The sequence below is a fragment of the Microcaecilia unicolor genome, chromosome 4 (assembly GCF_901765095.1).
Source record: "Microcaecilia unicolor chromosome 4, aMicUni1.1, whole genome shotgun sequence".
Lineage (NCBI taxonomy): Eukaryota > Metazoa > Chordata > Amphibia > Gymnophiona > Siphonopidae > Microcaecilia > Microcaecilia unicolor.
Genome location: NC_044034.1, coordinates 215,501,164 through 215,523,977, shown reverse-complemented (window position 1 = coordinate 215,523,977; position 22,814 = coordinate 215,501,164). Strand labels below are relative to the sequence as shown.

Here is a 22,814-nt window from a genome sequence, read left to right as displayed (position 1 = left end):
CTCCCCACTTTCCGCCGCTCCCCCCACCCCGAAAAAGCAAACTTCTAGAAGCCCCTGCCCCCCTCCCTTCCTCACTACTCTCTCACCTCAGCTCCGCCTCCCGACATCCTCCGTCCGTGCCCCGCCCCCTTTTGGGGTCGTCGCCGCCATTCCCCTCCTCCATCGGGCCCCCCTTCCTCTTACCGGGCCCGTGCAGCGCCTCTCTCCTCTGTCCGAAGGCGCTGCACGGGCAAGAAGAAAGCTGAATCAGCTGATGCCTGCCTTCGCGATGGCGCGTCTTTCTCCTGCTGCGCCCGCCCCTGTCTGACGTCAGTAACCTACGTAGGTTACTGACGTCAGACAGGGGCGGGCTCAGGAGGAGAAAGACGCTCTATGGAAGCTAGGCGAAGGCAGGCATCAGCTGATTCAGCGTTCTTCTTGCCCGTGCAGCGCCTTCGGACAGAGGAGAGAGGCGCTGCACGGGCCCGGTAAGAGGAAGGGGGGCCCGATGGAGGAGGGGAATGGCGGCGACGACCCCAAAAGGGGGCGGGGCACGGACGGAGGATGTCGGGCGGCGGAGCTTAGGTGAGAGTAGTGAGGAAGGGAGGGGGGCAGGGGCTTCTAGAAGTTTGCTTTTTCGGGGTGGGGGGAGCGGCGGAAAGTGGGGAGCAGCGGGGGGGGGGGGGGGGGGGGGGGCAAGGCAGTCCGTACAGGACGCTCCTGATGAGCGCCCTTGCCCCCTCCCGATCCTTTTTTTATTTTTATTTTTTTATGTGTTTTCTGAGGTCCTTTGGACCAATCACAGCGCTTTTAGCTCTGCTAATGCGCTGGGATTGGCTCAAAGTTTGTTTATTTTTTCACTTAACACTTTTCCTGCCACGGAGCTGTCCTAACGAGAGGTCCAGACCTCTCGTTAGTTTTCCTGCCTTTTTCCTGCGTAAAGGCAATCGGAAAAGGTTAGTGCATGTCGTTTCAATGGGGTTTTCACACTAATTGCTCATCTCCATTCCGTTTTCGTTAGCTGCTACTGTCGTCGGAAAATAGGCTTAAGTGCATGGAAAGGATAGGAAATTCTTCCCTGAGGGCTCATTTAACGATGAAAAACGTTTAGTGCATCTACCTCTAAGTGTCAAGAGGCAGAACAAAGCCTGCCAATGCAGAACGACCCAAGACAAGGAATGGCTGGAAAGGGTGAACATCCAGAGACGGAGCAACAGCCGACCATGCCAGATGACTACAGTCGGAGCTATGTCTAGAGCCAGAGAATAACATGACCAGGACCGACGCTAGAGCCGGAGAAAGGCTCAATCAGGCCCGATGTCCAGAGATGGGGCAAGGGACGATCTGGCTCGGCATCCGGAAACATATCAAGGTGGAGCAATGCCCACAATGCTCGACGCTCCAAAACGGAGCACGCCCTGGAGAGGCTCGACTCCCAGAGACAGAGCAGAGCCTGACAAGACTTGCCGCCCAGCGAAGGAACAATGCACACTGCACCCATACTTGCTACCCATAGCCAGACTCGAGGTGCATAGGCGGAGCAAAAGTCGATGGACCTAGAGAAAGAGAAGACCATCGCGTATGCATGGGTCCAGGCTCAAGTGAAGAGGCTGAGCCATACAAAGACGGGGCAGAGCTCAACGTCCAGAAAACAAGCTAGGCCCAAATGGAAGAGGCTGCACTTGCTTCCCGTGCCACAACAGAGCCAGGCGCCACAAGCATAAGCGGAGCAAGCTCGCTGTCCGATGACGGAGAGGAAGGAAGCCCCGATGTCTCCAATCTGGAAAGGTAGCTGACCAGTTACCGAACACGACTAAAGGGCTGGAGACTGATCAAGGCGCGACCTACAGACCCAAAAAATGGGAGGCCAAGCGCCAGAAATGGAGAGTGCTCTGACTACCAGGGGCCGAACACTGACCCACCAGACCAATACTAGAAAATCTCCACCGGAATAGGAGAAACCGGTCTAAGGAAGCAAAGCTCAGAATTCCTGCCCCTGGAGACAAATCCGGGGTTGGCGTATGGAGCTAGGGTACGTCATGCAGAGCCGGAACAGGGCTCGCCCTCCAGAGACGGAGGCCTGTTCGCCTTAGAGCCGAGCAGGACCCTATGCGCCTAGCCGGAGCAGCCTGTTTATGGACAAACTGCCCGGAGAACAAGCCAGGCCCGAAGTCTGCAGACTGAACTAGAACTGACGTCCACCGAGGGTCAAGGTGCTATGCCTGAAGACTAAGCCGGGCCGACACCCAGAAATGGGAGAAGGGCTAGCAGTTGGAGACGGAGACCCTCTCCAGGCACCAGAAAACTAAAAAACAGCGACTGGAGAACGAAGCTGCTGCCAACTGTCGAGGGCACCACAGTTCTTGCCGAGGGTGCCATAATTAGATGATGTGCCTAAGTAGCCCCACTGTCCTGGGTAGCAGAATAGCCAATGCAAGCTTTGGGGTTCTGCCAGGAACTTGAGACCTGGCCTGAGCAACGCAGGAAACAGAATACTGGTGCAGATAGGCCACTAGTAGACCCAGTACAGCTACTCCCATGCTCCTAAGGCTCCTACGGAACCCGCTAAGCGCCAAAAGCTGCCCAGCTTGGCTAAAAACTAAAGTTAAATTGAGCCGGGAAATAATGGTGCTAGCACCATCGTGCCCCCAGAAACAGATGTTTCGGAGTTATGGATACTTCTGCAACACGAACCAGAAGGAGCTCCATCTAGAAACTGCACCACAAGAACGATTCCCTGGAATCCCGTCCTCACCAAAACAAAAGCAAGATGAGCCTCAAAGCTCCAAGGAACTGCAGATGCCCGTACAGAAATGCCGGCTACATCCTTAAAGAGGAACGACTCAAGTAGACGCCATACCCGCCAGACCAGAGTCCCCAGAAGTTGGCCCTCACAGATCCACAGTTGCTGTCCCAGGCTAGCCCACGACGTAGCTACGCCCCGTTCAAAAGAAATGCAGCGCCCAAAAAGAAAGGCAAAAGGATGCAATCCACGTAACTACAGGCTGCAAGCCCCTGTTTGAAAACAAATACAGCCTAGAATTACCCCAAAAGGAAAGAACAGCCACCGCAAAAGGCACGGAAAACCGAAACTGCAGTGGAGTACAGAGAAGCTTGAAAATCTAATCGTGAAAACAGGAGGGAAGCAACAGGGATCCCAGGTCAGAGCGGGAAGGCACCACGCGGGAACAGGGTGGAAAGAAACCATGCTGGCGCATAAAAACAAGATGGCGACCGCCGGTACTAGCGCGCCCGCCAAAATGTCCAGCTCTCCATCCCCGCACGGAAAGGTCAAACCCACGAGCAAAACCGCATGTAAGCACAAGCGCTCCAGAAATACAGACTCGGAGATCACCCATCCTTTAACAGAGCGTCCTTCCCTGCAAGCACACAGGCAAGCTATATTTATATAGCTGCTCTGAAGCAAACAAACACCCGCACAGGCTTGGCTCCTGAGCCTGGAAGAGCCCTGACGGAAGAGATTGTTCCCTGTCAGAAGCACTCCCATGCTGGACCAAGTTATAGCTGAAAAGACCCGAAAGGGATTAGAACAAACAGATAGCCCCACACTTACGGTTTCCATACGATGAACAAGAATTCCCTGGTAGAAGAGAACTGTGTTTCCATCCTGCAGACCTCTCTCTCTTTTTTTTTTTTAAGAGGCAGGAGAGCTAAGAACAGAGGTCTGCTGCAAGGGAAGTATGCAGAGCTAGGGGGGAAGGGACCTGGCACCACCAGGTGTATCCACAACATGGCTAGGCCAAGACCCCCTGCTCAACTAAACCTGAGGGAATAGGCTAGGAGCAAGGCCCATTCACAGAGCTGCACAGGATATGTCTATCCACCTGCTGAGATAGAGAGAATACTGAGGTTAAGATGACTGCACCTGTCCACATATAGTAAACCTCTGAAGTTCTCTCTATCTCCACCTGCTGGTAGAGGGACATAACCCACTCATCTCTGGATTGATCTTTGGGACGCTATGGAAGCCACATTGAGCCTGCTTGTGTGTGGGAAAATGTGGGATGCAAATAAATAAATAAATAAAGGTGATGGAACGCCTCTTGTATTAGGAAAGACTAAAGAGGATAGGGCTCTTCAACTTGGAAAAAGAGACGGATATGATTGAGGTGTACAAAATCCTGAGTGGTGTAGAACGAGTAGAAGTAAATCAATTTTTTACTCGTTCCAAAAGTACAAAGACTAGGGGACACTGAAGGAAGTTACATGGAAATACTTTAAAACAAATAGGAGAAAATATATTTTCACTCAACAAGTAGTTAAGCTCTGGAACTCTTTGCCAGAGGATGTGGTAACAGCGGTCAGCGCATTTGGGTTTAAAAAAAGGTTTGGACAAGTTCCTGGAGGAAAAGTCCATAGTTTGCTATTGAGACAGACATGGAGAAGCAACTGCTTGTCCCAGGATTGGTAGCATAGAATGTTGCTACTAATTGGGTTTCTGCCAGTTACTTGTGACCTGGCTTGGCCACTGTTTGGAAACAGGATACTGGGCTAGACGGACCATTGGTCTGACCCAGTAAGCTACTCTTATGTTTGCTCTAGCATAATATGGCAATTTTATTTTCTTTAGTTCTGCTCCATTCAGAAACTCAAACAAAACTGGGTCTCTTGAGTCACTGCTAGCAGTATGTTATTATTATTTATTTAGATTTTGCTCGCACTTTTTTCAGTAATAGCTCAAGGTGAGTTAAATTCAGTACAGCGAATGATACATACCTGTAGCAGGTGTTCTCCGAGGACAGCAGGCTGATTGTTCTCACGACTGGGTTGACGTCCACGGCAGCCCCCACCAACCGGAACAAAAACTTCACGGGCGGTCCCGCACGCAGGGCACGCCCACCGCGCATGCGCGGCCGTCTTCCCGCTCAGTTGAATGACAAGCAAGGAATGAGTAAAACACAACTCCAAAGGGGAGGAGGGAGGGTAGGTGAGAACAATCAGCCTGCTGTCCTCGGAGAACACCTGCTACAGGTATGTATCATTCGCTTTCTCCGAGGACAAGCAGGCTGCTTGTTCTCACGACTGGGGTATCCCTAGCTCTCAGGCTCACTCAAAACAAGAACCCAGGTCAATTGAACCTCGCAACGGCGAGGGCATAACAGAAATTGACCTACGAAGAACAACTAACTGAGAGTGCAGCCTGACCAGAATAAATTCGGGTCCTGGAGGGTGGAGTTGGATTCAAACCCCAAACAGATTCTGCAGCACTGACTGCCCGAACCGACTGTCGCATCGGGTATCCTGCTGTAGGCAGTAATGAGATGTGAATGTGAGGACCAATGACCACGTTGCAGCTTTGCAAATCTCTTCAATAGTGGCTGACTTCAAGTGTGCCACCAACGCTGCCATGGCTCTAACACTATGAGCCGTGACATGACCCTCAAGAGCCAGCCCAGCCTGGGCATAAGTGAAGGAAATGCAATCTGCTAACCAATTGGAGATGGTGCGTTTCCCGACAGCGACCCCTTTCCTAATGGGGTCGAAAGAAACAAACAATTGGGCGGACTGTCTGTGGGGCTGTGTCCGCTCCAAATAGAAGGCCAACGCTCGCTTGCAGTCCAATGTGTGCAACTGATGCTCAGCAGGGCGGGTATGCGGTCTGGGAAAGAATGTTGGCAAGACAATTGACTGGTTAAGATGGAACTCCGACACCACCTTTGGCAGGAACTTAGCGTGAGTGCGGAGTACTACTCTGTTATGATGAAATTTGGTATAAGAAGCATGAGCTACCAGGGCTTGCAGCTCACTGACTCTACGAGCTGAAGTAACTGCCACCAAGAAAATGACCTTCCAGGTCAAGTACTTCAGACGGCAGGAATTCAGTGGCTCAAAAGGAGGTTTCATCAGTTGGGTGAGGACGACGTTGAGATCCCATGACACTGCAGGAGGCTTGACAGGGGGCCTTGACAAAAGCAAGCCTCTCATGAATCGAACGACTAAAGGCTCTCCAGAGATGGCTTTACCCTCTACACGAAGATGGCAAGCACTAATCGCACTAAGGTGATTCCTTACTGAGTTGGTCTTGAGGCCAGACTCTGATAAGTGCAGAAGGTATTCAAGCAGGTTGTGTGCAGGACAAGAGCGAGGTTCTAGGGCCTTGCTCTCACACCAAACGACAAACCTCCTCCACTTGAAAAAGTAACTCTTTTTAGTGGAATCCTTTCTAGAGGCAAGCAAGACGCGGGAGACACCCTCAGACAGACCCAACGAAGCAAAGTCTACGCCCTCAACATCCAGGCCGTGAGAGCCAGAGACTGAAGGTTGGGGTGCAGAAGCGCTCCGTCGTTCTGCGAAATGAGAGTCGGAAAACACTCCAATCTCCACGGTTCTTCGGAGGACAACTCCAGAAGTAGAGGGAACCAGATCTGACGGGGCCAAAAAGGCGCTATCAGAATCATGGTGCCGTGGTCTTGCTTGAGCTTCAGTAAGGTCTTCCCCACCAAAGGTATGGGAGGATAAGCATACAGGAGGCCGGTCCCCAATGGAGGAGAAAGGCATCCGACGCTAGTCTGCCGTGTGCCTGTAGTCTGGAACAGAACAGAGGCAGCTTGTGGTTGGTCTGAGAGGCGAAAAGGTCCACCGAGGGAGTGCCCCACTCTCGGAAGATCTTGCGTACCACTCTGGAATGGAGCGACCACTCGTGCGGTTGCATGACTCTGCTCAGTCTGTCGGCCAGACTGTTGTTTACACTTGCCAGGTATGTGGCTTGAAGAAGCATGCCGAACTGGCAGGCCCAACGCCACATCCCGACGGCTTCCTGACACAGGGGGCGAGATCCGGTGCCCCCCTGCTTGTTGATGTAATACACTGCAACCTGATTGTCTGTCCGAATTTGGATAATTTGATAGAACAGCCGATCTCTGAAGGCCTTCAGTGTGTTCCAGACCGCTCGGAGCTCCAGGAGGTTGATCTGAAGATCCTGTTCCTGGAGGGACCACAGTCCCTGGGTGTGAAGCCCATCGACATGAGCTCCCCACCCCAGGCGAGATGCATCCGTCGTCAGCACTTTCGTGGGCTGCGGAATTTGGAATGGACGTCCCAGGGTCAAATTGGTCCGAAGTGTCCACCAGTGCAGCGAATTGCGACAACTGAGGGACAGGCGGATGACATCTTCTAGATTCCCGGTGGCTTGGCACCACTGGGAAGCTAGGGTCCATTGAGCAGATCTCATGTGAAGACGAGCCATGGGAGTCACATGAACTGTAGAGGCCATATGACCTAGGAGTCTCAACATCTGCCGAGCTGTGACCTGCTGAGACGTTCTGGTCTGGGAAGCGAGGGACAGGAGGTTGTGGGCCCTCGCTTCGGGAAGAAAGGCCTGAGCCGTCTGTGAATTCAGCAGAGCTCCTATGAATTCCAGAGATTGGACTGGCTGGAGATGGGACTTTGGGTAATTTATCACAAACCCCAGCAGCTCCAGGAGGTGAATAGTGCACTGCATGGACCGGAGAGCCCCTGCCTCCGAGGTGCTCTTGACCAGCCAATCGTCGAGATATGGGAACACGTGCTCTCCCAGCTTGCGTAGATACGCCGCGACCACCACGAGGCACTTTGTGAACACCCGTGGGGCAGAGGCGAGCCCAAAGGGCAGCACACAATACTGAAAGTGCCGTGTCCCCAGGCGGAATCTGAGATACTGTCTGTGAGCTGGCAGTATCGGGATGTGGGTATAAGCGTCCTTTAAATCCAGGGAGCATAGCCAATCGTCTTTCTGAATCATGGGGAGAAGGGTGCCCAAGGAAAGCATCCTGAACTTCTCTTTGACCAGGTATTTGTTCAGGCCTCTCAGGTCTAGGATGGGGCGCATCCCCCCTGTTTTCTTTTCCACAAGGAAGTACGTGGAATAGAATCCCTGCCCTTCCTGCCCGGGTGGTACGGGCTCGACCGCATTGGTGCTGAGAAGGGCGGAGAGTTCCTCTGTAAGTACCTGCTTGTGATGGGAGCTGAAGGATTGAGCTCCCGGTGGGCAATTTGGTGGAGTGGAGGCCAAATTCAGGGCGTATCTGCACCGCACTATTTGGAGAACCCACTGGTCAGAGGTTATAAGAGGCCACCTTTGGTGAAAAGCTTTCAACCTCCCCCCGACCGGCAGGCTGTCCGGTACGGACACTTTGATGGCGGCTATGTTCCCATGGATCCAGTCAAAAGCCCGTCCCCGGCTTTTGCTGTGGAGGCGCAGGGGGCTGCTTAGGCGCACGCTGTTGACGGGAACGAGCGCGCTGGGACTGTCCCTGTGCCTGAGGAGGCCTTCGGGCCGGCTGGGTGTACCTACGCTTGTTGTAGGTGTAGGGCGCAGCCTGCCTGGCCCGGGAAAAACGTCCACCTGTAGAGGTGGATGCTGAAGGCGCCCGGTGGGAGAGCTTGTCGAGGGCGGTTTCCCGCTGGTGTAGTTGGTCCACCAACTGCTCGACCTTCTCGCCGAAAATGTTATCCCCCCGGCAAGGGACATCCGCCAGGCGTTGCTGGGTGCGGTTGTCCAGGTCAGAGGCACGCAGCCAGGAGAGTCTGCGCATCACTATACCTTGGGCCGCAGCTCGAGATGTCACATCACAGGTGTCATATATACCCCTGGACAGGAACTTTCTACACGCCTTCAGCTGCCTGACCACCTCCTGAAAAGGCCTGGACTGGTCTGGAGGGAGCTTATCGACCAGGTCCGCCAGTTGCTTCACATTGTTCCGCATGTGAATGCTCGTGTAGAGCTGGTACGACTGGATGCGGGTCACGAGCATGGAAGATTGGTAGGCCTTCCTCCCAAACGAGTCCAGAGTGCGAGACTCCCACCCCGGGGGCGCCGAGGCGGAATCCTTCGAACTCCGTGCCCTCTTGAGAGCAGAGTCCACGACCGCCGAGTCATGAGGCAATTGGGGCCGCATTAACTCTGGGTCAGAGTGGATTCTGTATTGGGACTCCGCTTTCTTGGGAATGGTGGGGTTAGATAATGGCATCTGCCAGTTCCGAAGCAGTGTCTCTTTGAGGACATTGTGCAACGGTACCGTGGAAGACTCTCTAGGTGGTGATGGATAGTCGAGGACCTCGAGCATCTCAGCCCTCGGCTCATCCACAGAGACCATGGGGAAGGGAATGCATATAGACATACCCCTGACAAAGGAGGCAAAGGAGAGGCTCTCAGGGGGCGAGAGCTTCCTCTCCGATGAAGGAGTGGGGTTGGAGGGAAGGCCCTCAGACTCCTCTGAGGAGAAATATCTGGGGTCCTCCCCCTCCACCCACGAGGCCTCTTCCTCGGTGTCGGACATGAGCTCTTTCAGCTCAGACCTGAACCGGGCCCGTCTCAACTGCGAGGAACCATGTCCTCGATGGTGGCGTCGAGCGGTGGACTCCCGTGCCGGTGGGGATGAAGCTCCCTCCATCGACGTCGACGGGGATTCCACCTGCGTGGCGGTCGACACCGGTACCGCAAGCGGCGTCGGTGTCGGAGGCCTCGGCATCGAGCTGGAGCACGCCGGCGCCTCCATCAATGGTGCCGGGGGCGCAAGCACCCCCGGGGCCGGCAAGGCCTGGCGCAGCAGCCCTTCCAGAATCCCTGGAAGGATGGCTCGGAGGCACTCGTCCAGGCCCGCTGTCGGGAAAGGCAGGGGGGCCAGTGTGGGTGCCGGAAGCTGCTCGGGTCCAGGAGACTGTACCGAAGCACCCATGGACTGACGCAGCGACACCTCTTCGACCGAGGGGGAACGCTCCTCTCGGCACTGCCGTTTCCTCGGTGTCGATTCATCTCTGGAGGCGCCGGAACTAGCAGTCCCGTGAGCCGTGGGTGACCGATGCTTCTTTGTTTTCTTTCGGTGCCCATCATCAATGCTCGGTAGAAGGAGTGGCCGGGGCCGACTGCCCGCGCGGCCGCTCACCCCCGCCGTCACCGGAGGTCCGGCGGGCCAACGGTACCTGTGCTCCTGGGGTCGATGCCATCGTCGGTGTAGATTTCGTCGACATCGGTACCGGTACCAAAGACCCGGCCGTCGACACCGATGCCGTCGACAGGCCGGCACAAGTTCCAAAAAGTTGGTCCCGACGAACTTGCCTAGCCACCTGTGTCCGCTTTCGCAATCCGAGACACAAGGTGCACGTCTTGGTATTATGCTCCGGGCCAAGGCACTGGAGGCACCAAGCGTGAGTATCGGTTTGCGAGATGTGCCGGCCGCACCGACCACACTTCTTGAATCCACTCGGGACCTTCGAGGACATCGATGGAAAAATCGCGTTGGCGAAGTCAAAGTCGTCGATGGTGGCGGTGAAAAGCACACCCGAAAAAGAAACGACCGAGCAGCCACAAGGCCGCAATGAAGCGCCCCCGCGCTAAGACGACGAGGGGACAAACAAACTTTTTTTTTTTTGAGATAAGAAAAGAAAGAAAAGAAGCACGAACGCGCACGAAAAAGAAAATTTGCGGCTAGGCCGCGATCCGGTTTCCGGGGCTGACCAAGAGAGAGACGGTAACACATCTCTCCTCAGCGCGGAATAAAAAAAAACTGAGCGGGAACGGTCGCGCACGGGCGGGAAGACGGCCGCGCATGCGCGGTGGGCGTGCCCTGCGTGCGGGACCGCCCGCAAAGTTTTTGTTCCGGTTGGTGGGGGCTGCCGTGGACGTCAACCCAGTCGTGAGAACAAGCAGCCTGCTTGTCCTCGGAGAAACTGGATATTTCTCTGTCCCAGGAGGGCTCACATTCTAAGTTTGCACCTGAGGCAATGGAGGGTTAAGTGACTTGCCCAAGATCACAAGCAGCAGCAGTAGGATTTGAACCGGCCACCTCTGGATTGCAAGACCGGTGCTCTAACCACTAGGCCACTCCTCCTAAGTTTTAGGTTAGCCGGCCACACTGGAATCCAGTCCAGGTGGGGTAAAGGAGGGGGGGGGGGGGGGGGGGGAGCAATAATATCTTCTGAAATCCCTCTCCTGAGGTTCAAGGAGTTTTAAGGCTGACAAAGGTGGGGGGCATCCCTGGATTCCAGGCAGGAAAGATATGCATTCATCACAATAGGATCCATCTTGCCACTACTAGCTGGAAGAGGACCTCCTGTGGGGCACATGTGGCTTGTAGTTGGCCCGCTTCGGGCTTGGTTGGTTGAAGAGAGACCATCTGTAAACATACATGCATGTATGTATAATAAATGCCAGTGTATTATATACAAATTTAAAGCCAGACAGGTGGAGAAAAACAGAAAAGTTAAATATGAGCTGGCAAAGTCCTGGAAAAAAATATGAATGAGAACACTCTACTGTTAAGAGACCCAATCAGGAGGCACACTCAAAAGGTTATCTATCCCAAACCTTATCAGTCAAGTCCCAGCTCTACCTCACAATGTTATTTTAACAAATTCCAAGGTGCAGAAAAAGGCTGTCATCATTAAAAGCAGCAATAAAAGATCTGGAGATGGGTGAAGACATTTTATTTAAATTCAGATTTATATTCTACTAAGTAACAAAATGAATGGCACATAAAAAAATAATCAAGGATGGGAAATAAAAATGTTCAAAAAGAACATCATATGAAGGACAAGTGTGGTGGGGGGGGGGGGGGGGGGGGAAGAGGCTACAGGTGGTCAAACATGGGATAAGTGTACTGATATGGTGGGAGGGGAGGCCACACACAGTGAGTGGTGGACACTCCAAGGAGATTTACTGCTGCTCGGAAAAAAAAAAAGGGGGGGGGGGGGCGTCTGAAGACAAGTCCCATTAATGTCTTACTGCTGGGGATGATAGTCAGGAATGCCTGAAGGTTCAGGATTAACTTGTACGATACAACCAATACAGATCTCAGTTCTTATGATACATTTCTAACTGCCCTGACCTGCACACAGGTGTTACTCAGTTGCAGTGGCTCTCATTTTAAAGAAAGGGTTCAGCCTAGTTCTTGGGACACCTAGAGGGGCATAATCGAACACGAACGCCCATCTCCATGGGCGTCTATCTCCGAGAACCGGTACGTGAAGGGGTGGGACAAACCGTATTTTGGAAAAAAATGGGCGTCCATCTTTTTTCCGATAATACGGTTTGTGCCAGCCAAATGCATCGGATTTGTGTGGATATGAGCTGGGCGGTATCGTTTTTCAGCGATAATGGAAACTGAAGGCGCCCAGCTCAAAAACGAACAAATCCAAGGCATTGGGTCGTGGGAGGGGCCAGGATTCGTAGTGCACTGGTCCCCCTCACATGCCAGGACACCAACCGGGCACTCTAGGGGGCACTTGTAACAAAAAAAAAAAAAAGTTAACTACCTCTGAAGTCCATAGCTCCCTTCCCTTGGGTGCTGAGCCCCCCCCAAATCCCCCCCAAAACCCACAACTCTACACCATTACCATAGCACTTATGGCTTAAGGGGGGCACCTAGATGTGGGTACAGTGGGTTTTGGGGCGGTTTGGAGCGCTCCCATTTACCACCACAAGTGTGACAGGTAGGGGGGGGATGGGCCTGGGTCCACCTGCCTGAAGTCCACTGCACCCACTAACAACTGCTCCAGGGACCTGCATACTGCTGTGATGGAGCTGGGTATGACATCTGAGGCTGGCATACAGGCTGGAAAAAAAAAAAGTTTTACAGGCTGGAAAAAAAAAAGTTTTTAAAGTTTTTTTTTTTGGTGGGAGGGGGTTAGTGACCACTGGGGGAGTCAGGGGTGGTCATCCCCGATTCCCTCTGGTGCCCATCTGGTCATTTAGGGCACTTTTTTGGGACTTGTTCGTGAAAAAAAAGGGTCCAAAAAAGTGACCCAAATTCACGCTATAAACGCCTTTCTTTTTTCGATTATCGGCATAGGACGCCCATCTCTCCTCGGCCGATAAACACGCCCCGAGTCCTGCCTTCACCACGCCTCTGACACGCCCCCATCAACTTTGGCCGTTTCCGCGACAGATTGCAGTTGAAGATGCCCAAAATCGGCTTTCAATTATACCGATTTGGGCGCCCACGAGAGAAAGACGCCCATCTCCCGATTTGAGTCGAAATATGGGCGTCTTTCTCTTTCGAAAATAAGGCGGCTAGCCAGTCAGGTTTTCAGAATACCCACAATAAATATACATGAGATCATAGGTGCCCGGTATAAGAGGCTTGGACAGGCTAAGCCTCCCCTGCTGTGTTCTGAGGGGCCTCACAGCAGGAGCTGCAGTGAAAGCCCTCTAGCCTTTTGTAAGCAGTTGTAGAAATTGGTTTATGGTTTGTTTACCTTACTGCTGGGAGAGGGGGGGGGGGGTGGCTGGAGGTGTCCTGTGTTGCCAGGGAGATATTTAACGAGGATGACTTTCTGACCTGCACCGAGAACAGATAGCAACAGAATCGGATACTGGGCCAGCATGATCAGAAAAAGTCACCAGACAAAGGTAGAAAAGATCATTTTATTTTCATTATAGTGTTTGGAATATGTCCACTTTGAGAATCAGGTGCTCAACATTAAAAGATTATATTTATTTACTTATTTATGGCATTTTATCCCACATTAAACATGAATTAGGGTGTTTTGTGGCTCTTCATGAGAATTGTGATGATATGATCCCTTGTTTCATATTGTTGACGGTCTGCATTTTCCGTATGGGTGGTATATTGGTGTATTAGGTTCTGCCCAGTGTAATATTTATGGTACAGTAAGGTTCTGAGTGTGTTTTTGCACAAAGTTGTGCATAGTGTTTTGCAGTTGAGCGATTGTGCTTAGAATATGCTTTGAGCAACCACTTTATTCTTTGACATATGATACATATCTAATATCTAAATTTAATAAAAGGTATTAATTGTGACTTTTATTTTTATTTATTTTTTCTGTGTGTTATCAGATAATTATGGATTTAAGCTCCACCCCTGGCCCCACCCCTAACCCCGCCCCCTTTAGCCTCCCCAAACAGTTGGGCCACCAACCGCCTATGCATGAGATTTATTTATTTGTTGCATTTGTATCCCACATTTTCCCACCTATTTGCAGGCTCAATGTGGCTTACATAGTACCGTGAGGCGATCGCCAATTACGGTGTGACAAATACAGAGGGATACATAAAAATCTCTATCATGCATATTCATTGTGAGCAGACTGAAAACCTGACTGGCTAGGTGTGCGAGGACTGGGTTGAGAATCACTGATCTAGAGGAATAAGGGGCTGAATCAGCCATGCCAGGCCATGTGTCAGAGGCACAGCATCTCATAACCAGTCAGATCACTCCCATTCCTCCTACCCACTTTTTAATCCAGCAAAATATTCCACACAGGATACACACTGATGAGTATCCATGCATTAAACTGAATCAGGTGCACAGCCCTTAATCCCAAGAAGGGACACACCTTGGGTGAACAACTGATTTTCAAGGTTTATGACAACATGTTGGTGCATTAAGCTAAGCAACACACTGGCATAATATACCACCACTTGGAGGAAGCCGAGTTGGGTATCCTATTCCCTACCCAAAGCAGGTTTGGTCATTCAGTAGGGTACTTACATCCAGGTAGTTACTCAGAACCTCGGGAGTGGAGTTCCCACTGGTTGGAAAGTCCATTGTGTACTTCTGGTTGTCGGTTTTCCCTAAGAGATTCTCAAAACTGCCTGCAAAATCGCTGAAAGTACGTCTGATGGAGCGGAACTTTGTCAGAGGGATCCTGTTGGAAAAACATCAGATGTCAGATCCCTTGAAGGCAAGGTTACCTTCAACATTTCAAGGAGCCAAAAACAAAAGGATGGAGGATGGGGAGGACTTGTACTCTGTGGCTATGGTGGGTACTCCAGGATAGAGAGTGGAAGTCTCGCTTTGGTTCCCGGTCTTGAATTTCAGTCCTCAGCATGTACTTCAAAGCAGAAGTAAAAACTAACTATTCTTAGGATCCACTAATTTCCTCCTGCTCAGTGTACTTCCTGGTCAAATGCAACCAGGGCTGGGATGTGCTTTCATCCATAACCATCCAAAGATTCCCCCCCCCCCCCTTTTTATTTTTCATTTCTATACCCTCTCATTCCTCCCCCTCCCACTTTCCTCCCCAATTACACCTAACATAACTTGGAGGGGCATAATCGAACGTCGGCGGCCAAATAGATCGCCGGCGATCTATGTTGGCGGCGGCGCTACAGCTGGCCGGAACCTTATTATCGAAAAAGATGGCCGGCCATCTTTTTTTTCAATAATACGGTTTAGCCCGGCCAAATGCCTTGGAGTTCGCCGGGTTTGAGATGGTCGGGTTTGTTTTTCAGCGATAATGGAAAAAAATGCCGGCCATCTCCAACCCGGCGAAATCCAAGGCATTTGGTCGTGGGAGGAGCCAGCATTTGTAGCGCACTGGTCCCCCTGACATGCCAGGACACCAGCTGGGCAACCTAGGGGTCAGTGCGTTGGACTTCAGAAAAACCTCCCACATGCATAGCTCCCTTACTTTGGGTGCTGAGCCCCCCTACCCCCCCTCAAAACCCACTACCCACAAATGTACAACACTACCAAAGCTCTTAGGGGTGAAGGGGCAACTACATGTGGGTACAGTGGGTTTTGGAGGGCTTCCATTACCAGCACAAGTGTTACAGGTAGGGGGGATGGGCCTGGGTCTGCCTGCCTTAAGTGCACTGCGGTACCCACTAAAAGTGCTCCAGGGACCTGCATACACGCAGGCCTCTAGGACTTGATGCTGCTGTATAACCTTGGCACACCAGTTGACACCTGAAGACTAATCTCTTTGAAAAAGTCCTTTATTTGAATAAGCATGTTTACTCACAGTTAACTGCAGATCATAGGTTGTGCCCCACTGGCAAAGAGTCTCCCAGGTACTGAGATTAGCAGTAGGTCAGAGCTGGCACAATGGTGTACAATGCCCTCTTTCAGCCACATTCAAGGTAATAACTACGTTCTCTAACATAGGTAACACATGGAAGGGATCTAAAACTGGCTTCGAAAAATGGCCACTACCTCATGGACTACCGGAAACAAAACAGGGCACACTCTGACCCAGTTAGCAGGGGGAAAAGCACCATGGGAGTAGAGCCCAGTACCCTACACCCACCACAACGCATTGCTGATGTGACTCTGCAGGGCATCTAACAGAAAAGGTGTCACACTCACCCGAGAGCCACATCGCAACCAGGGAAAGGCTGTCAGAGGATACAACACATTCTGCTGTCATGGAGGTGGGTACGGCATTTGAGGCTGGCATACAGGCTGGAAAAAAAAAGGTTTTTAGTTTTATTTTTTTAGTATGGGAGGAGGTTGGTGACCACTGGGGAAATATGGGGAGGTCATCCCCCATTCCCTCCAGTGGTCATCTGGTCATTTGGGGCACCTTTTTGAGGCTTGGTCGTGAAAATAAAAGGACCAAGTAAACCCGCCGAAATACTGCTTATTGATGTTTTTTTTTCCATTATCGCCGAAAGCCGGCCATCTGGTAGCCATGCCCATGCCCGCCCATGTCCCGCCTTTGCTTCACTGCCGACACGCCCCTTTGAACTTTGGCCAGCAACGCGACGGGAAAGCAGCGATGTTGCCAAAAAAGCGGCTTTTGATTATACCGATTTGGCCGCTTTTCCAAGATCCCGATTTATGCCGGAAAATGGCCGGCGATCACTTTCGAAAATGAGCTGGATAGTAACATAGTAGATGACGGCAGAAAAAGACCTGCATGGTCCATCCAGTCTGCCCAACAAGATAAACTCATATGTGCTACTTTTTGTGTATACCTTTCCTTGATTTGTATCTGTCATTTTCAGGGCACAGACCGTATAAGTCTGCCCAGCACTATCCCCGCCTCCCAACCAGCCCCCCCCCCCTCCCACCACCGGCTCTGCCACCCAATCTCGGCTAAGCTTCTGAGGATACATTCCCTCGGAACAGGATTCCTTTATGTTTATCCCACGCATGTTTGAATTCGGTTACCGTTTTCCTCTCCACCACCTCCCGTGGGAGAGCATTCCAAGCATCCACCACTCTCTGCGTGAAAAAATACTTCCTGACATTTTTCTTGAGTCTGCCCCCCTTCAATCTCACATCATGCCCTCTAGTTCTACCGCCTTCCCACCTCCGGAAAAGATTCGTTTGCGGATTCATACCTTTCAGATATTTGAACGTCTGTATCATATCACCCCTGTTTCTCCTTTCCTCTAGGGTATACATGTCTGTTTACAGAGGTCTTTCTGAAGTCCAGGAATCATGGACAATGAATCAACCATTAGGTATCACCCTTGAGCAAGGATTACAAAAATCAATCTCCCCCCACTAGGGGTCTCCACAGAACCCCTAGCCGACAGAGGTGCGGAGAAACCAACACAGAGTTTGAACTGGGGACCCCTACATGGTGGTGCGGTGTCTTCCATCCACACTGGCTGCTCATACAGTAACACAAGGTAACCAGGAGGAGGAAAGAGCACAAATGGGGGAGAAAGTGGAAAACATTTGGCCCTACGTTAGGGTGCTCCCCGAGAGCCAGAGGGGATGAACAGGGCTCCAGACAGACTGGGCCCCGCCCCCACCGAGGTCGCCGCACTGCAATCCCCAGTCTCCACCCACCCACCCCGCAGACCGGGCACCCTGCATTCAAATCACAGCACCTCACCTCCGTGTGGAAAGCGCAGCAGCGGCAGATTGCCTCCCTTCGGGCCTTCCCTCCCTGTGTCCGCCCTCGCGGAAATTACATCATACGAGGGCAGGACACAGGGAGGGAAGGCCCGAAGGGAGGCGATCTGCCACTGCTGCTCTTTCACACGGAGGTGAGGCGCTATGATTTGAATGCAGGGGGCCCAGCCTGGTGGCGGACGGTCAACAGAGCCAAGGACAGGCGGGTGAGACCAGGGAATGCGGCGCCGGGCCCCCCTTGGAGGCCCGGGGAATTTTGTCCCCCCTGCCCCCCCTCTCGGCGGCCCTGGGGATGAAGCCTTGTGCAATGGCTTCCTGAAGGAAACTGAAGCCCAAGGAGAAAGAGGCCATGTGCCAACTGCTCGTTGATGAGAGCCGGATAAAAAGGTTTAAAGATCAATTTTTAGAACCCTAGATTGAACATAGCCTCTGGCCACAAACAGACTGGGGAGGGTTCATTTCAGAAGGTCTGCATGCTGGTTGGACATGCACAAAGCACAAATAAAGGTAGCTAGTAGTGTACACCCGGAGCAGGGTTCTCACCCCAGTCCTCGGGACATAACTAGCCAAATCAGGTTTTCAGGATATTCACAATGAATATTTGAATGCATTGCCTACATTGTACGCAAATCTATTTCACGCACATTCATTGTAGGTATCCTAAAAGCCTGGCTGGCTAGATGTGTTTGAGGACTGGGTTGAGAACCACTGCGGACTGAAGTGTTTATATAGTCTCAGAAGATAAAGGTTTTCTCCTATGTTCCCCAGCTGTATCTATGTGGTCAATACCTCCCACCCCACCCCCCACAAGATAGGCTGCCCACATCCTCTGTGACAAAGTCAGTCTGCTGACTTGAGGACATGTAGTAATCATGAGAATACTGCTACTGCTGAATTTTTTTGAGGTCTGGAATATAAAATGTGTTACTAAGGGTGAAGACTGAGCAGCATGGCATCACGTGACCTACAGTCAAGTCCTGAGTCATGGTCCTAGGGAGGGCAAAGGCAGGCACTTCCCCCTTTCTGTGCCAAATACAGAAGAATGAGAGCTGGCGTGCTCTCATCATATCACTGTCAGTCTCCTAATATTCTCTGGCAACAAATTCCAAAGTTTAATTACACTTTGAATGAAAAAATAATTTTCTCTGATTTGTTTTAAAATTTACTACTTTGTAGCTTTATTGCGTGCCCCCTAGTCCCAGTATTTTTGGAAAGAGTAAAGCGATTCACATCTACCCGTTCCACTCCACTCATTATTTTATAGACCTCTACCATATCTCCCCTCAGCCGTCTTTTCTCCAAGCTGTAGAGCCCTAGCCACTTCAACCTTTCCTCATAGGGAAGTTGTCCAATCTCCTTTTATCATTTTCATTGCCCTTCTCTGTACCTTTTCTAATTCCATTATATCTTTTTTGAGAAGCACTGATCAAAATTGCACACATTTTTGTTTTCCATTCTTTTTCTAATTATACCTAACAATCTATTTGATTTCTTAGCCGCTGCCACACACTGAGGGTTTCAATGCATCATCAACAATGACTCCTAGATCCCTTTCCTTGTCGGTGACTCCTAATGTGGAACCTTGCATCATGTAGCTATAGTTCGGGTTCCTCTTTCCCACATGCATCACTTTGCACTTGCTCACATTAAATGTCATTTGCCGTTTGAATGCCCTGTCCCCCAGTCTCATAAGAAAGGGGAGACGAGGGAGGCATGGGCGCTAGGAAAGCCAGGTGAAGAGAGGTGCGTAGAGTGTCTGACATGGGCTGTCAGGCCATTGGAAATGCAGAAATGGGCAGGATGAAAGGGTCATAACCGGGGGTTACTGTGGCTCACGGAGCTAAGTGATATAAGGTGCAGAAGAGCATTTGGGAATGATCCGAGGATCCTGCTGGAATAGTATTCTTGTTGGGCAAGGCGAAGGGCTGAGCGGTACTTGCAGCTGTGGGCACAAAAGGTGTAGAGGGAGTTTTGAGTAGGAGATTTGCGCCATTTAAGTTTGGCGCTGTGAGTAAAGTTTTGAGTTGGCAGAGACGGGGAAGAACCAGGGGATGGAGCTGGCCACATTACGTTGAGGTGCATGCTGGCTACAAATGATTGATTGCGAGACTGAGCCAAGTCATGGAGTGGGGAGATGTCGGAGGACAAGGAATATAAGAACACTAGTAAATAAGGCCCGTTTCTGATACAAATGAAACGGGCGCTAGCAAGGTTTTCCTGGAGTGTGTATGTTTCAGGGTGCGAGTGGGTCTGTGAGACAGAGACTATGTGTGTGAGACAGAGAGTGTGTGCGATTGTGTATGTGTGGCACAGTGACTGTGAGAGAGTGTGTTTCACACAGATACACTGTGTGTGAGAGAGAGTGTGTGTGTGAGACAGAGTGTGAGAGAATATGTGTGCAATACACAGACTCTCTGTGAGTCCGAGAGAGTGTATGAGAGCGAGTGTGTGAGACCGACTGTGTGACACAAAGAGTGAATGTGATACAGTGTGAGAGACTGTGTGAGAGAGAGAAAGACACTGACTGTGAGAGAGTGTGTGTGACAGAGAGAGTGTGTGTGTGACGGAGATACCTCCCCCCTCCCTCTGTGGTCTCAGGACCCCTCCCCCTTTCAGGTCTGAGGACCCCCTCCCCCTCCCCCCCCCCCCCGTGGTCTCAGGACTCCCTGCCTCCCCCCCCCCTCTGCGTGGTTGGCAGCACTGTGTGAGTGTGTGTGTGACAGAGTGAGACTGTGTGCGAGTGTGTGTGTGTGAGAGAGAGTGTGTGTGATTGTCCTCTCTTCCCTGCCCCCCTCCAGCCACCCAGCGATTCTCCTCTCTCCCTTGGCCCCCCCTCCAGCCACCCAGCAATTCTGCTCTCTCCTCTGCCCCCCCTGCAGCCACCTAGTGGTGTTCCTCATACCTTTGGCAAACTTTAAGCACCTCCAACGTTCTGAAGCTGACTCAGTGGCTTCCTTGAAGGTTTCGTTGGTTCGTTATGCGCGCTCGCATGGTGGAGAAACACCAGATTTGGTCTTTCCATGGACAATGATACAGTGGAAATAAACTGAGGATGAGAATGGGCAAAGTAAGAGGCAAAACAGTGCCCCAAAGGCGCCCAAGGAGGATGACCTGCTAGTATGCGGCTGCTGTGCATGAAATACATGGAAGTAGCCAGAGTCATCTTGTAGCAATACTGGAAGCAATCAAAATATTTTGCAGCCGTAATAACAGAACTACTCTTTGGACCAGTGGCATGCTGTGGTGCAGGATCATAACTGCCTATATGTAGCTGGCATGGTGGCAGGTTGCCAGCTGCCCCGGTTGTGATGCCAGTGTTTAATCATGACTGTAACCCGCACACAGCGGCCCTGATCACCTTGCTGGGCAAACTGGCTAGACCGTGCAGATCTTTATCTGTCATTATTTACTATGGAGTAAATTCTGAAAAGGTAGCTGAACTTTAGGCACCGGGATGATGCGTGCTAAGCGCACATTCTATAATGGAAGTTGTGCGCACAACTGCCATGATACAATACTAATGTAAGTCCGCATTTATGCGCCTAACTTTAGGTGCACGCACTTATGTTACCTCAATAGCTGGTGTGAATGCAGGTATTTCATGAACTGTGCGTGTAACTGCCCGACATGCCCCTGACCCGTCCATGCCCCTCCCAGGTCTACGCTCTCCTTAAAGCCATGCACGCTGACATCTGAGTGAGCAATTATAGAATAGTGACTAAGGGCAATTATGCGCATAACTGTTAATACAGTTAAGGCCAATTACAGTCTATTATTGCTCATTAACTCTAATCTATAACTTGTGCACACAAATTCTAACAAAAAGATGCTTTCCACAAAGTCAGATGGAGAAATTAGGACTTACCTGATAATTTTCTTTCCATTAGTTCTTCACACTATTCCAGGACAAGTGGGTAGTTATGTCCATCGACCAGCAGGTGGAGATAGAAAATACAAAACTGAACACCACTAAATAGCTCCCTGCTAGCAGCTCAGCTCCTCATAATCAGTCCTCAAGCAAGGAAGAAAGAACGTCCAATCAGGAGCATGGTCAGCAACCAACACATCTAGCCCCAAGAACCATCTGAAGACAAGGTCCCTGTAAAACAGGATATAAAGACCGTGCATAGAGCCACCAATCAGGGCATCAAACCACGGGAGGGCTCCTGGAATAGTGTGAAGACTAATGGAAAGACAATTATCAGTTAAGTCCTAATTTCTCCTTCCATTACGTTCATTCCCACTATTCCAGGACGAGTGGGATGTTCAAAAGCTATCCCTATGAGGGTGGGAAGCCGAACCTGCCACAAACAGAACTGACACCCCAAATGCAGCCGCTGCCTGCGTGGCCCCCGCTATACAATCATGCTACTGAAGGAAAGCAGAGAAGCCTTTGCCCGAGACGTAGTCACATGCCCAGGAGAGAGTGTGGCTTCCAACTTGAGGAGGAGAAGAGCCTCCCAGAATACAGGCCGAGACCACAGCCACCTTCACCCACCGGGCAAAGGAAGCCTTGAATGCCAAGAGACCCAACTGCTGTTTACCAAACTGCACAAAAGGTCCATACAAAAGGCAGAAGACATCGGGAACCTCAAAAAAACACAGGAGAGCCCTGTGAAAGTCCAGAAGCCTGCAAGAGGCATATAGACAACTAAATAAAAAGAAACCAACAACCACTCGGGCAAGAAGGATGGTACTGCCCGAAACGAGACCCCTGCCACCAAAACAAAGACGGAGAAAGGGCCTAAGAAGAAGCCTGAAGTTGCAAGAAGCAACAGGCCAACGGAAGCGCACCAATAACACTTAGTTCTACGTGAGAACTATCAGGATCATCTAGCAACGGGGCACAAATGCAGATTGCTGCAGCACCCGAAGGACCAGCATAAAATCCCATTCGGAAAAGGCATGCAAAGGGCAGCCTAAGCGACCCACACCTCTCTGAAAACGAATCACAACCGTAAGAGCCACTAAAGAAGAGGTCTGCCAACAACCTTGAAAGCAAGCCAGGGCTGCCACTGGTACGCACAAGGAACCCAGCGCTAGCCCTTGATACTCTCTCCCGCAAAAATGCCAGGAAATGGCCCAGGGAGGAAGCAAAGTACTGGCAGGTGCCAAGGAAGAAGAGTGCTTCCTAGCTTGCAGCAGGAAAGCCAGACTGAATCCAATAATCCTTCTTCCTCAGCCGAGCCCTCTCAAGGGCCAGGCCGTAAGACCAAAGGGAGAAGAATCCTCCATGACCACCAGGCCCTAACAGAAGAACCTTGAACCTGAGGGAATCGCAGT

The 22,814-nt window shown here is 51.3% G+C and overlaps 1 protein-coding gene across 1 annotated transcript in view; it reads right to left on the bottom strand.

Moving 5' to 3' along the window:
* CTSD (cathepsin D) overlaps positions 1 to 22,814 on the bottom strand; it is a 115,727-nt gene that overhangs the window by 62,851 nt on the left and 30,062 nt on the right. The window contains exon 2 of the mRNA XM_030201236.1: positions 14,430 to 14,586. Coding sequence (XP_030057096.1) covers positions 14,430 to 14,586 — 157 coding nt within the window. The remainder of the gene's footprint in view (positions 1 to 14,429; positions 14,587 to 22,814) is intronic.